The following is a 13796-nucleotide window of genomic DNA, read 5'->3' on the forward strand; positions in this document are numbered from 1 at the left end:
GTCTGATATTAAACCTATAAAATTCTCAATCCAGTTCAGAATGCAGCTGAACTTTTCACTGACAAGTATGTTGGATAGTCAATATTGATACAAGTATGAGTGCTAGTAAACAATCAAGGGTCAGGACTCCATGAGAAACCACATGAAAGGTTTATTGACTTGATCTCTTCTGCAGAAGAGATTTCTGGATGAAATAATTAATTGGATAATAATGCATGTTCCCATTTATTTGTTTGTTTACCTATACACATATGTAGAGCCAAAATGTAGGGAGGCTGGACTCAGCTTTAGAGACAGGGTGCAGGGTTTGGACATCCGCAGGGAGCTCGAAGCAGGCCCGCTGCTCCTTCATCCTGAAAAGTGCCAGCTGAGGTGGATCGGGCATCTGATTACAGTGCCTCCTGGGCACCTTCTGTTGGAGGTTTTTCAGGCATGTCCAACTGGTAGGAGGCCCTGGGGTAGACCCAGAACACAGTGGAGGGGGATTATTTATCTCATCTATCCTGGGAATGCCTCAGTGTCTCACAGGAGGAGCTGGAAAATGTTGCTGGGGAGAGGGACTGCTCTACTAAACAGGCAACCCTGGTTGATAATGGATGGATGGATGGATGGTTGAGTGAACTTATGACTATGAAAAAAAGCAAAGCTCTATCAGCAATAGCTATTCAATGTGTAACATTGTATTTAAGATGAACTTTCTTCAAATGAGAGAATAACATCCTTCACTTTCTGTTTCTGTTGGGGTTGGATTAGCTATCTTTTTTGCTAGCAAGTCTATTAATTATCTACTGAATGAAAGACTGTATGACTAAAGTGGAATTAATAATATATACCCCAAAAGGCAAAGGAACAGAAACCATTAGCAAATTACCCTTGTGGACCTCTCCCCTGCCATATCTCAAAACTACGAAAAGAGCCTGGCAAGTAGTGCTGAAATTAAATATAAAATATGCTGGCTTTGTTTTCAGGAGTATATGAGAAAGTTCAGCTCTTCCTAGTTGTTCATTGTATTTTGCAAAATCAGCTGCCATGCGTACTGTGACACCTTCATTCCTCCTGCTGATGGGTCAATGTTTCAAAGATAGGTAAAGGTTATTCCTGCCAGGTTCTTGGCATTTGCCCACCTTATTGGCTGAGCTGGAGAGTTGTAGGGCTTAATTTGCTGTGACAGAAAGCAAACAGAGGAGGGATACACTGAGATGCTGCTGCTCTCCTTTTTACACACAACCTGCCAACAAACACAGAATACTAATGCATCTTTTCCCTCTCTGTAGAACCTACCCAGTCTCATCTTTCACCTTGCTGCGAGCGAGGGTTCTACCTTATCTGGACCCACCACATTGTTAGCAAGCGAAAGTGGGATTTGACGCGGATGATAAACTTCTCATTAACCTTCAGGAAATTAAATGAAACCTTGATTTAATTAGATAAAGATTATGTCACTGCTGTGTCTCCTCTGAGATGAAACCTGTGTGCCTGTAGGGGGGGATCTCATGATGGTATAAGAAAGGAAAGAAAAAACAAGATGTGGCACAGTTTTGTTTTGTCACTCAAATGGTTGTTGATCTTTTTGCCTTATTTGGAACGAAACTGAAGTTTTTAATTCCACATTTGGCAAGTCTGGCTGTTTCTCTGGAAGCCACATGTAGTGTGACTTTTTTTTGGAGAAGGATGAAAGGTTCTGCTGAACTGTGCAATATGCATCAGACAAAGTAATTGCTCTGCATGCACTTTAATAGAAATGGCAGTGGTGTGATAAGTCTTGAAATTATGAACCATGGCAGGGATGATTTATGCTATGATTAAAGATATATAATGGGACTGTGTTGCAGTAACTGGTGCCTGCACAGCAGTGTAGTGACCTGAATACATTATGACCTGCAAACTACATTTTGAACAAGCTGCTTTAGGCCGTCTTTTAGTATTCATGCAGCAAACTTTACTTGGTCCCCCTTGTCTTACTGTGGTGGTCATTGCTCATTGATGTGATGTGAAATTGCACCAGTTATGTAAATGTTAAGTTGGCAATTGGTTTATACATGGCACAATTACCTTCCTAAAAATATTGATATTAAAAATTAAGGAAGAAAATAAATTTACAAATTCATTTAAGTAGATTTTTATTCATCAGTCTATTTAATCTTTGTTTATCATGAACAAAGATGATGTATTCCACCATTAAACTATGCAGCCATTTGGAGTTTGAACAAAATAGCTGTGAAGACCTGAATCAGGGTGGCGGTCACAAGTCATAGTGCTCACAAAAACCCTACAGATCTATGTTTCAACCCGTGCTGCCCCCATTGGGCGCAGTGGTTGGCGCCGTTACCTCACAGCGAGAAGGTTCCGGGTTCGGGCCCCCACCTGGGTCCTTTCTGTGTGGAGTTTGCATGTTCTCCCCGTGCTTGCGTGGGTTCTCTCCGGGTACTCCGGCTTCCTCCCACAGTCCAAAGACATGCAGCTTAGGTTGACTGGTGTCTCTAAATTGCCCATAGGAGTGCATGTGCGTGTGTGTGGTTGTTCGTTTATGTGTTAGCCCTGCGATGGATTGGCGACCTGTCCAGGGTGTACCCCACCTTCGCCCGATTGCAGAAAATGAATGAATGAATGAATGAATCTATGTTTCATTCATGGGTTGGTTTATGAACCAGAGAGAAACAGCCCCACTCAGTGTCATGTTGTCAGGCTGAAAAGATTCCCTGCATGGCAGAATCTGAGGAGTAGTCTTGTGGAAGATCAAGTACTGTCTCTGTATTGAGGCTTAATGGGATTCAGCGAGGGAGAGAGTAGAAGATATTTTGACAGGATTCAATCTGAGGCCAGCAGGGTTGCATGGATTACCAGACTTTTGGGCCATATTTAGCCTTATTTTATTGAACTGTAGTCAGTTGAGTTTCAGTGAGTTAAATTGGGCACAACCTGTGACAAGGCCACTGCTGTTGTTAATCTGGTAACAACTCACTACATCTAGATGTAGTGAGTTTTCAGAGTCACTCTTCACATATTGTCTGCAGAATGACCTAGTAACCATGGAAAACTCTGTTACTGTGTTGACTCAGAAATATGTGACAACATATTGGTATGGTATTTTCATAATTATAGCACCTCGAAATCAACTGCAACCTCCCCCTGACACTACAATGGAAAGTGCTGAAAAAAAAAGTAAATTAATTTATAACCTGATCTGCCAAGCTGCTTTGGTCTGAAAATAGCGACACTGCTGGGAAATTAGAGCAGAGGAAACTTAGTACTGGGCACTTAAAACTGTTAAATGAAAAGGAAAAGTCTGTATGATTCACCTTGGAAGTAACATTGTACCTATGATGATCAGGAAACTATGTTTTGTTTGCACTGAGTCTAACAGTTTTGGAGTAAGGCCAATAAATCTGTCTTTTGATAAACCTGGTTCCTACAGTGACAGCAACTCACCAGGTTGAAGTTCTGGATTAATGGATTAATAGAGAAACTGTGTAGAAGGGCTTATATCTAGACTTACATTGGTTTTTCTTTAAGCAGTAAAACCAGAAATTGGGCCTGGGTGTTGGATGCTGTCCTTGTCATGCATGCTGCCATTACTGACAGTTGGTACTCTAGATGCCATGAGGCTTGGGGACAGGTTTGTGGACATGTGATATCCAGCAGCAAAATGCCAAGGTTTACTCAAAGTTTAATAGTCTGTGATGTTAGTTCACAGCGAGCCTCCACTGAACTCTCATGTTAAGTCTTTAATATTATCTTACCATTGAGTTGGCATCACTGTAACAGCTGAAATGTCACATTTCACTAAAACAAATGTGATCCTCTAGCTACAGTTTTTTTTGTTGTTGATATTTTGCAGTTATAGTGCTGTTTTCAAAAGGAATCATTTGATGTGGTAAATATTGGGTGGAGAATGGATATGATGGTTTAACTGAAGATTTTTCCACTCTATATGGCAGCAGCTCTTTGCAGGCTGGTCACATCTATCCTCTTATCCTCTCTGCTCTGGCACAGTCCCAACAGGGGTCCTCCCTTCTGTCTCATGGACAAACATGCACCCACACAAAACTTGAACAGATGGAGAGGTGGAAGACACACACATAGAGGTGAAGATGCATGCACAGACGCGTGACATTGAAGGTCTTGCTGTGTCCTTATAGAATGATCTAATATTCTTCCTGCCTCCACTCGTTTTTCTCTTCAGCTACTTTATCTTTTGCTCTCATTCTGTCTCTGCCACAAGTCATTTTCTGCCACCTCCTCATGTCCCATGAGGTGAGGGTGGAGAGAGTCCTCTCTCTAATATCCTATCATCTCCAGTCATTATCACCCTCATCTTTCTGTCTCTTCTCTTTTCTCCACTGAATGTTCAAGGTCATGGTTACAGTGTTCTCATGGGGAGGGGGCTGTCATTAGACACAGGATGCTGTAAAGGGAAAATCTACAGCATATTGTATATCTTTCAAATGTGAATCTCTGTTAGGATGGTTTAATTCACCAACAACGTAAGCTGTAGTAGCACAAAAATGAATTAATGATGTCACAAAGAAACTTTTAGAGGAGATTTTTCAGACAGGTTGTCCTGTCCATCTGTAACAGAAACCCACAGGCCTCCTCTTCATCTCTCACTGGCAGATGCTCATTTTAGGAACTGTCATCCTGTCAGACCTGAAAGGCTTTTATTCATACTGACCCCCCTTCCCATCCTTTCCCCTGTCAATCACCATTCCTGTTACCTGAAACAATATGTGGGCATCTGTCTCATAAAGGCCTTTAGGGTTAAACCGGGCCAAATCCAAGAGTGCATCATTTTGATACAAATCAATGCAACTTATTCAGGCTTCAGCTTGCATCCTGTCTGTTTTTGTCCTTTGCTTCTCTCATAATTTATAAAGGGTATATTTGAAGTCTGGGTTAATAATTGGCCTTATTCGTTTGGCAGTCAAACATGCAAAATGATTGGGCTTTTTTTTCTAAAATAGGGTGGGTGCAGTTGTAATTAGCATTCATGGAGGTTAGCATTAGCAAAGTTTGTTCAGAGGTTAGGTATCAGCAGATTGAGCCTCATGGACTTTCCAGTGCTCTGATAGCCTGGGACTGAAGTGTCTTTACTCAAGGTTCTAAGATTTGATGTGAATTTTGACAAAGGTCTGTTAAAACAATACCCACCATTTGTTATACTTGTAAATCCTGTTAGTTGTTAATTTTCTGAACACAAAAACATCTGTGTTCTTTTGTTGTTAATCACCACTGGCTTAAAAGAAACACCATCCATCTTTGGCAACTCTTGCCCAATTGGTAAGAATGCTGCGGTATGACCGGTATGCCTCTGGTACACCCGCTCAGTCACAAAGTGGGAATTATATCAGCAGTGCAGGCTGTGTTGTGCAGAGTGCGACTGGAATACAGAGTATGTTTTCTCTCTAACAGAATGTCAGATCATGAATACGTCTGCGTATCCATCTAGAGCTCCCTGCCATTTGAGGCTGAGGAAGAGGGGAGATTTGTGCTGATGTACAAGTGCGTGCCATCAAAGTTTAATGGAGGCTTCATTTGTTGACATTCACACTCTCATCTTGTGCAGTGATTCTTTCTTCTTTTGTGCCTAAATCTGAACTGATGTAGGGGTATTTATTATGAAAACATGCTTGGAATGGGTGCTGATGTTTGCTCTGCAGCGCAAACATTGTGACAATTTGATGAGTGCAGGAACACTGTTGAGCTGCATCTGTCTTCTGTTTCACTGATGTGGATTATTCTGACGATATCTGTATGAGTATTTACTGACTACCATTCACCTGCTTGAATCCTACTATAATGCATTGTATATGTTTAGGGATTAAAGTCAAAGGAAGGCAGAAACCGTACACTGGTTAGACCAGAGCTTTACTCTGTAACAATACATGCAAATGAGCTCACAAGTGGGCTGCCTCATCAGCCCTAGGCGTTTTATTTTAAAACTGAACTAAAATAGCTTCAGATTAAAACTTTCTACTTTCCATGGTCTATGGACCAACAAGACTTTACTGGAGATGATGCGTATCTGAAAAGTGGATCCTGAAGCTAAATGAGTAATTGATTTTAAAGGAGATTGTCCTCCACTCTTTCTATACTTCACCAAGCTTTTGTTTTGTTTTGTTTTGTTTTTTGCTTAGACAGCTTAAACAAGACTGAAGCCATTACAGGTCCATAACCATGGTTGTGTTTGCGATTGCAGATTTAACTACTATTATTTTCGGCTGTTCCTCATTGGGGGTCGCAACAGCGAATCAGCTGTTCACATGTATCGATTGCAGATTTAACTAAACACAAAGCATAGACCTCACATCAGCTACTCTGGCATGATGCTGGCATATTCCAGTTTGTTGCTACTGTAACAAACGGGGCTGAGTGAAGCTTCTCATCACACGTGTCATGAAATGCTTATTAACAGCCTCATAAAGTAATTTTCACTTATTACAGATGCAACATTAATAGTTAATGGTCCTTTCACTGCTGCTGAGTTTGTTATCATTTTCTCACTTTCATTTGGAGGCAGAGGGAATGCCCCTCAGCCATTACCATTGTTGTAGGCTTCCCCTGAGTATCATTACATTGGCCCTGATTTGGAGCGGTGGTTTCTCAGTTGGTTGTCTTTGGTAGCTTGTGGGTTTGAGGTCGACAGCCAGCCCTCGTAGACACTGTATGTAGAGAGAGCGTGTGAGAGAGGAAGAATTGGATGGGGGATTGGGAGGTTGGAGAGTCAGACTGGCTTTCACAGTTTAATAACTGGGTCAGTTTAAGGTGATGACGTTGTTTAACTCCTCAGCTCTTTGCTGGGTGTTCACTGCTCAATGCTCAGCTTTTCAGCAACCAACCACTTATCTGCTTATTTCTGACCCTTTCTCTAGTCATATACATCTATATGTACGGTACCTGAATATACTGTACACATTCTTTGCTTAAGATTGTGCTTCTCCATGTTAGCGGGGCTGACATTGTCAAGTTTAATAGAGAAAGATGTCTTTTGACTGTCATCCAATTTCCTTAGATTTGTTGATGTACACATACCTAATAGAAATCCCTACTAGACAGCAGAACAGTGTTTGGATTGGTTCACTATTTCCTTTCCTAATCTGAGCAGTGGAGTGCTTCTCATTCATATACCCTGATTATATCATAGAGTTTCAGCTTGAACCTTCTCCCCATCCTCTTTGTGTGGAGCATCGTTGGCTTGTAAGGTTATTCCAACCCTGGACAACTCTGTCCAAGGTCGCTATTGTTCTCCATTCAAGTTTGAAAGCATTAAAAATGCAAGGGGATGGGATATTTAGTTAATATCTTGGGCACAATGCATTGGATTAATTCCTTCATATGAAAGTAATCAAGCTCCCATCATCAATTATGAATGATACAATTAACAGGGATAGTAGGCTCATATTGTGAGGTGTCTGAATGGGAGAAAGGATCGCATCACTACGTTGGTCATCTGTTAACAATGACAATGGTGATGTGAGCTCTAATGCTTGAGTGCAGTTTACTGTAGCGAATTACTGTGGCACATGCAGTTGTTTTGTCCAAGGATATGGAAGAAGAGAAAGCTGACATTTCCTCTTGATGGATGATATGCAGACAAGTTTAAATTTTTCTACGTGAACAGGACAGAAATTTGAATATAATTTTATCTTTCGCTATGTTAGGCTATTGTGCTAAAAGATCTCGCTTACTCAATAAACGTGTGGGTACAGATTACAGATTACCACTCTTATATAATCATTCAAACATTATACAGACCATAGTCCAGCAGGGTTACAATCTCACAAAATGCAAACATTGTAGCTGAGAACTGCACATCAACACTTGATAAATGTGGTGTTCTCTAAGCACTTCCTCTCAACACCCCCTACACACATTGTTGCTGTTGTTCTGTAAAGTTGATCTTACAAATCTGTCCTTTCTTTGCTTCCTGTGATTGCGCTGACTGTACACTGCCCATTTTCAGTATGTTGCTTTTGCTGACATGAGCGTGAGCATTCATGATGCAAACTACTGGAGGCAAGTCTGTTTAATTTCAGATAGTCAGTCTAGTGTTGCTTGTTACGTCCACCCTAACTGAATACTTTGTTTAATATATGGTGTGAAAATGAGCAGATTTAACATGTATTTCTCTTTTGTCTGTTATTCTCTCCTCCAGGTGGTGTTAGTCTTTGCGCTCAGCATCGGGGCCCTTGGAATATACTTTATAGATTCCTCAGAGTAAGTATCAATTTTATTAAATCAGTTTGAAATTTTACACATGCTTCAGCAGCTACTGATGATGGTAAAGCAGTTCCTGATGGTAAAACAAATTTGTTGCATGTGTTTACATTGGCCTACATTCTATACAGTGTATTAAAGGTTGGCGCACGTGTCCTTACTCATCTCCACACAGTGCATTCTCTAGAATGTAAATGTGCATTTTCACACCCCCACAAGGAGTGATACACATAGACACATGCAGTACGCACACACACCCACATCTACATCTGAGGATTTGTCAATGGGAGGCCTCTCAGTTTCCATGGTAACAGAGACAGGCATATACTGTATGTGTTGGAGAGCTTGTTCTATGTGTGAGAACGCGAGTGTGTGTATCGTTTATTCGTAGCCCTGTTTGGCAGTCACCCAGAGACACATTGCAAGCCTGGCATCTGTCTGATAACCACTGCAGCTGTACTTTTACACCATCCAGACCAAAATTGTGCCTTTGAAGGGGATAGTTTGGAATTTACTCTTTTATTATTATTATTATTATTTGAAGTTGCACAAGTTTCTTTCTGGTAGAGATACACACTTATTAGCTGTGGCAGTGAATCCCATGATTGGACTATAGTGGAAAGACACTACATCATCAGAGAAATATGAACAGCAGCAAAGAGGCAGCTAAACATTTTATTTAACCTAATTCCCTTTGATTTGTGGTGTGATACATTATGGGTCTCTGTGTACGCTGGTCACCATGGGTTTCCACACTGAGCAAAGAAATCGACAAACAGCAAAACACAACATTAAAATGTGTTATTTTTATGAGGTGCTACTGTGTTTGCTGATGGCTGTCCTGCACCTCTTGACTTCAATTACAAAATGCTTCTGTAGTAGATCGGTCCCCTTATTCTTTTGGAGTACCACTGTTCAGAGTGTACTGATTTCAAATTAAACCAAAAGAGGTGGTTTATTATTTCCAATGGTGTAGAAGCTGTTGCAGATGCTTCTGGCAATGAAATAACAAAAAATGTGTTGCCATGCCCTGCACACTAACTCAGTGTGCCTTTGACTGTGCTTTCATTAATACATCATCAATTTAAAGAAGTAAAGCCTAAATATTTAGTGCTTCACCTATGGAATGGGTGAGGGTGAGATACCTTGGAATGAATGCATTTGACATGATCAAGAGGGTAACCTGACACTTATCAGGCCTCCTTGACAGACATGCAAACATTGATGAACTATTTACTATACAACAAAGGAGGAAGGTTTGTAGGAATACTGTATATCTTGTCATAAGATACAGTAGTTTTGGTGAATAGACAGTTTTTCATGCTGTATTATTTCCTTGTTGTATCTTACAAGTTACAGTGCACTTTGAGTGTATTTCTTTGTGAGTCACTTGGCTTCACTGGTCTCTGATCTACCCTCATCATTATGATTTGCTTAAGCTTGTCACTCAGTTGTGTACTGTATGTCCTCTCAGGGACACCACTGATCAACCCGGATCAGTTTCAGTACACTGTGGGGGCTTTGACATCCTAAACAGGGCCAAACTTGTTCAGTACACTTTGACATCCTAAACAGGGCCAAACTTGTATCATAGCTATACTTTCATCACAACAACATTTTACAATATGTGCTCTACACCTATCATTACATGTTGTAGAGCTGACCTGACACAGAATCTTTCTCAATTGTCTGTTGACCCAATTTATTTTCATAAAATGTACTGGCTAAAGTTGTCTGTATTTTCCATCTTAAAAATAATTCAGGATGTACCGTATGGAAATCATGGACAAATGGTTCCCAATTATCACTGTGAGAGTAGCATGTTGCATCCACACTAACCATCACAAGTAAACAGCCCAATAAATTTAGCCTAAGAACATAATCTTCCTCTGATTGTCAACTTGGGTGTGCTTGCATATGCACACATTCCTGATGTAGGAGAGGCATTCGTACAAATGATCAGGCTCGGAGATGGCCCCTCTCTCCATTGCCACTAAATGTTTAGTGACTGAGGAAACTTATAGATCATTCTTTGAATTTTAGTAATTACTGGACCAAATGTTAAAGGCCTTGTCTTACAAAAGCATAATCAATTCAGATTCAGTGGTTTCCTATCCCCTTCTCTTCCACACTGTTATTTAGGCCGTCTAATGAAGTGACATCATTCTGAAATTGTCTGTGAAAAAGGCAAGAGTAATGGGAAGGATTATGTTTGAGTCCCTGTGGTAACAGGGAAAAGAGATGTGGTGGAGTAAGTGCATGTGGGTTGAAGCTGCGTGATGGGCTTTTATGTTTACTCCAGCGAAGCTGGATAGCTCCTTGGGGCAAGGGTGCGCGCGCGCGCACACACACACACACACACACACACACCCACCCATACATAACAACTGTGGGTAAAATCCTGAAGAAAGCGTACCTTTCTTGCGGCCAGGCGCCCGTCTCCCAGGAGCTGTTTTGTTTCTAGCTTTCTGCAAGTGAGGCTTTCCTAGCAGGAGCTCTGTTGGTTAATATCCTGCTGCAAAGATCTAAAGAACAACACGGAAAAGCTTTTGTGAAAGCAGGTAGACAGTTTCAAAGGAAGGAACTGTTAATGGGCTGCACTCCCAGTTGAGACAGAGATTACTAGTCATTTACTTGGCAACTGTGTTGTTGTTGTTAAGAGAACATTTATTTTGAATGAAAATGTAGCATCGCTGCGAATGACTGCCCATCTGTTTGTTTTCACAAAGTGGTTGTTTACCACAGTTCTGTGCAACACATACTAATGTATGATAAGACACTGTCTTTTCTGTTCCTCTGCATCTCACTTCACTTGCCAAACTGATGCTATTTTGGTGATAGTTTAAATAGGAGCATACTGTGCCCTCTCCCACCCACATCTGAATCTACCTTTAATACCTTGGCTCATCCCTCATCCTTCATCCCTTCTTTTTCCTCCTCTGTGCTCCTGTGAAACAAATAGAGAGAAATGTAGGACAAAGTCTCAGCAGGCTGCTGTTATAGGGATGCCCTTGTTCCTGCTCCCGTTCTGTTTCTATTTCTCTCCTCCCGTCACACATACAGGCTATTAATTGCATAGTCACGTTAACTCACAGAAATGCACACATGTATAGACACACACAACTTTTGTCTCTAACAGGCCTTATAAGCAACAGCCTGTGTCTGTAACTCTATCATTAGTGTGTGATCAGTGTCAGTACTGAAAACAGAAACGGTGCCTAATGACTAATTAATGGGGTAAGGTGAGAAATATGGCTGAGCAGTGAGACAAGCTTGGCAGACTTTGTGGCAATGAAGGGTAGCCTATAAAAGGATTTGTCCTTTCTGGTACGTTGGCCGTACCTGGCTGACAAACCTGGATGGAGTCGGCACTATCTACCTTCATTTGCTGTTGACACGATTCCCAAGTGGCTTCAGTCTTAAACCCACAAACTGTGGCATTAAAGAGTGACTCCTTTCCAAATCAAAATTTCTGTACTTGAAATCCACTTGAGACTAAATATCATTTATTACTTTCCCCATACTTTTAGGGAGATTTTTTTCATTTTAAAAGGCAGACTTTAAGTGAGTTATCATCAACATTTGCTCAGAAAAAAGAGAGAATGTGAAATGTCACCATCACACTCAAAGATAATGGGCTTTTGTAAATAGTGTGCAACGTCACAGCACTTTTATGATCATGGATCTTCTTTCTGTAGACTGCAAAAATGAAGCTTTTTAATTGCTTTTGATATTCGAGTATGGGCTGAGGATGCTTCCAACAACAGCCTTTTGGAGTCCTGCTTAAGTCACATGTGGCGAAGCTGTACATTTGTGTGATGACATACCATGTTGTTCTAATGAGAGTGAAGTTACACTGGCTGCCACTCCATCTGGTAAATGCAGGTTCAGTGCATGAAACACTGATGTCTGATGAAAAACGTGACCAGAGAGAGGTAGGGTCATGGCTTTCTGGAATTTGATATGCTTTTTTTGGGGTATCAGTGCACGCAGAATTGTTCAACCTCTTGTTGATCAAAGTCAGAATGGCAGTTTAAAGGCTGTTTGCTGTTGCAGTTGCCTGATATCCCACAAAGTCAAGCAGAAGGGTTATTTTTAGGCCACAACAGGAACATCACATGAGCCACTCTCAAAACATTCAGTTAACTTAATAAGCCCACATGAAATTTAGTGTAAATGATTTAAATGCCTTTGTAGCTTTTTAGCTACAGTGTCAATTCATGTTAACTTTCAGTTTGTTATCCTCTCAGAACAACTACTGCAAAGAAACGGCATGAAAACATGCTGTTTGGCACCACTCAACATGATTAACAAATGATTTAGCAAAATTATTCAGATTGCAATCTTTTATATGCAGTTATTATGATTAGCACATAGATTATACACATTTAATGATAGTTCGGTTATGAATTCTTGCTAAAGTCACATATCTATTGTACTGTCACAGTTTTTCCATTGGTTGAGTTTATATTTGCACCACAAACAGTCAACAGCCTTTCCAACAGTCATAATGGTGAAGAGTAATTTAAAAACAAAATTCTGGATCTTGATGATGGTGATCTGGATCAGCACCAAAATCTAATGGATTGTTCCCTGGGCCATAACCCTACTTCTCCATAAGATTTAATCAAAATACATTCATTACTTTTTGAGTTACATTGTGAACAAACTAACCAACAAAGCAAGAAATGCTGGCAGACACATTAGCTAGCATTATTAACTAACACCACATACTTGACTCACTTGACAACATTAACCAATGTGCTGAGAAGGACTTTCTTTTTTTTTGCATCAGACACATAAACAAAGCTTGGGTTTTGTGATGTGATGTGAAGTATGTAGTTTATCTGTTGTACTGTAACACTGGCTTCTGAAAACATGAACCATTAACTAGTATATGTGTTATCTATCTGTGGGAATCTATTTTTACAACATTTATTGTCTCATTTCTGTTTTTTTTTGTACTGTATGGAGTTGTGGTGTCCTTTAGTGATGGAATGTTTTTCACTCACAAACTCCTCCTTTAGAAGTCTTTGTAGAGGAAAAGCTTGAAGTGAGATGCAAATAATTTGCATTCAAATGAAGAAATTGACTTATCTGTTTTTAGCCTCCCTGAGGAGGTTTTATTTGTCCATTGCTCTTGTAGGTACTAAAGTATTTCTTATTATGGTAATGGTGCCTTGACCTACATCAATCTTTTAAGTGCTAACTTGTCCTTCTTTCAGCTTCACAGACCCCTCCCTGCCGTGTCCCTTATGGACACATGCACTGCTCTCAGGAGAAGTACTGCACATAAGCTAGGCATTCAATTATTATGCTCCAATCACATTCTAAATGCATTTATATTTTTCAGTTTGGGTTGATTGTATGGGATGACTTCAAATCAAATCAAATTTTATTTGTATAGCGCCAAATCACAACAAAAGTCATCTCAGGACACTTTACAAAGTAAGGTCTAGACCTTACTGTTATCAATATTATTACATAGGGAAAACCCAACAAACCCCCCTTGAGCAAGCACTTGGCGACAGTGGGGAGGAAAAACTCCCTTTAACGGAAGAAACCTCCGACAGACCCCGGCT

At 40.5% G+C, this 13796-nt stretch overlaps 1 protein-coding gene across 21 annotated transcripts in view; it reads left to right on the plus strand.

The window, feature by feature from the left end:
• Positions 1–13796, plus strand: part of kcnma1a (potassium large conductance calcium-activated channel, subfamily M, alpha member 1a) — a 128746-nt gene that overhangs the window by 40954 nt on the left and 73996 nt on the right. For all 21 annotated transcript variants that reach the window (XM_020603214.1, XM_020603215.1, XM_020603193.1 and 18 more), the window contains exon 3: positions 8153–8214. In XM_020603214.1, coding sequence (XP_020458870.1) covers positions 8153–8214 — 62 coding nt within the window. The remainder of the gene's footprint in view (positions 1–8152; positions 8215–13796) is intronic.

The sequence above is a fragment of the Monopterus albus genome, unplaced genomic scaffold, assembly GCF_001952655.1.
Source record: "Monopterus albus unplaced genomic scaffold, M_albus_1.0 scaffold60.1, whole genome shotgun sequence".
Taxonomy (NCBI): domain Eukaryota; kingdom Metazoa; phylum Chordata; class Actinopteri; order Synbranchiformes; family Synbranchidae; genus Monopterus; species Monopterus albus.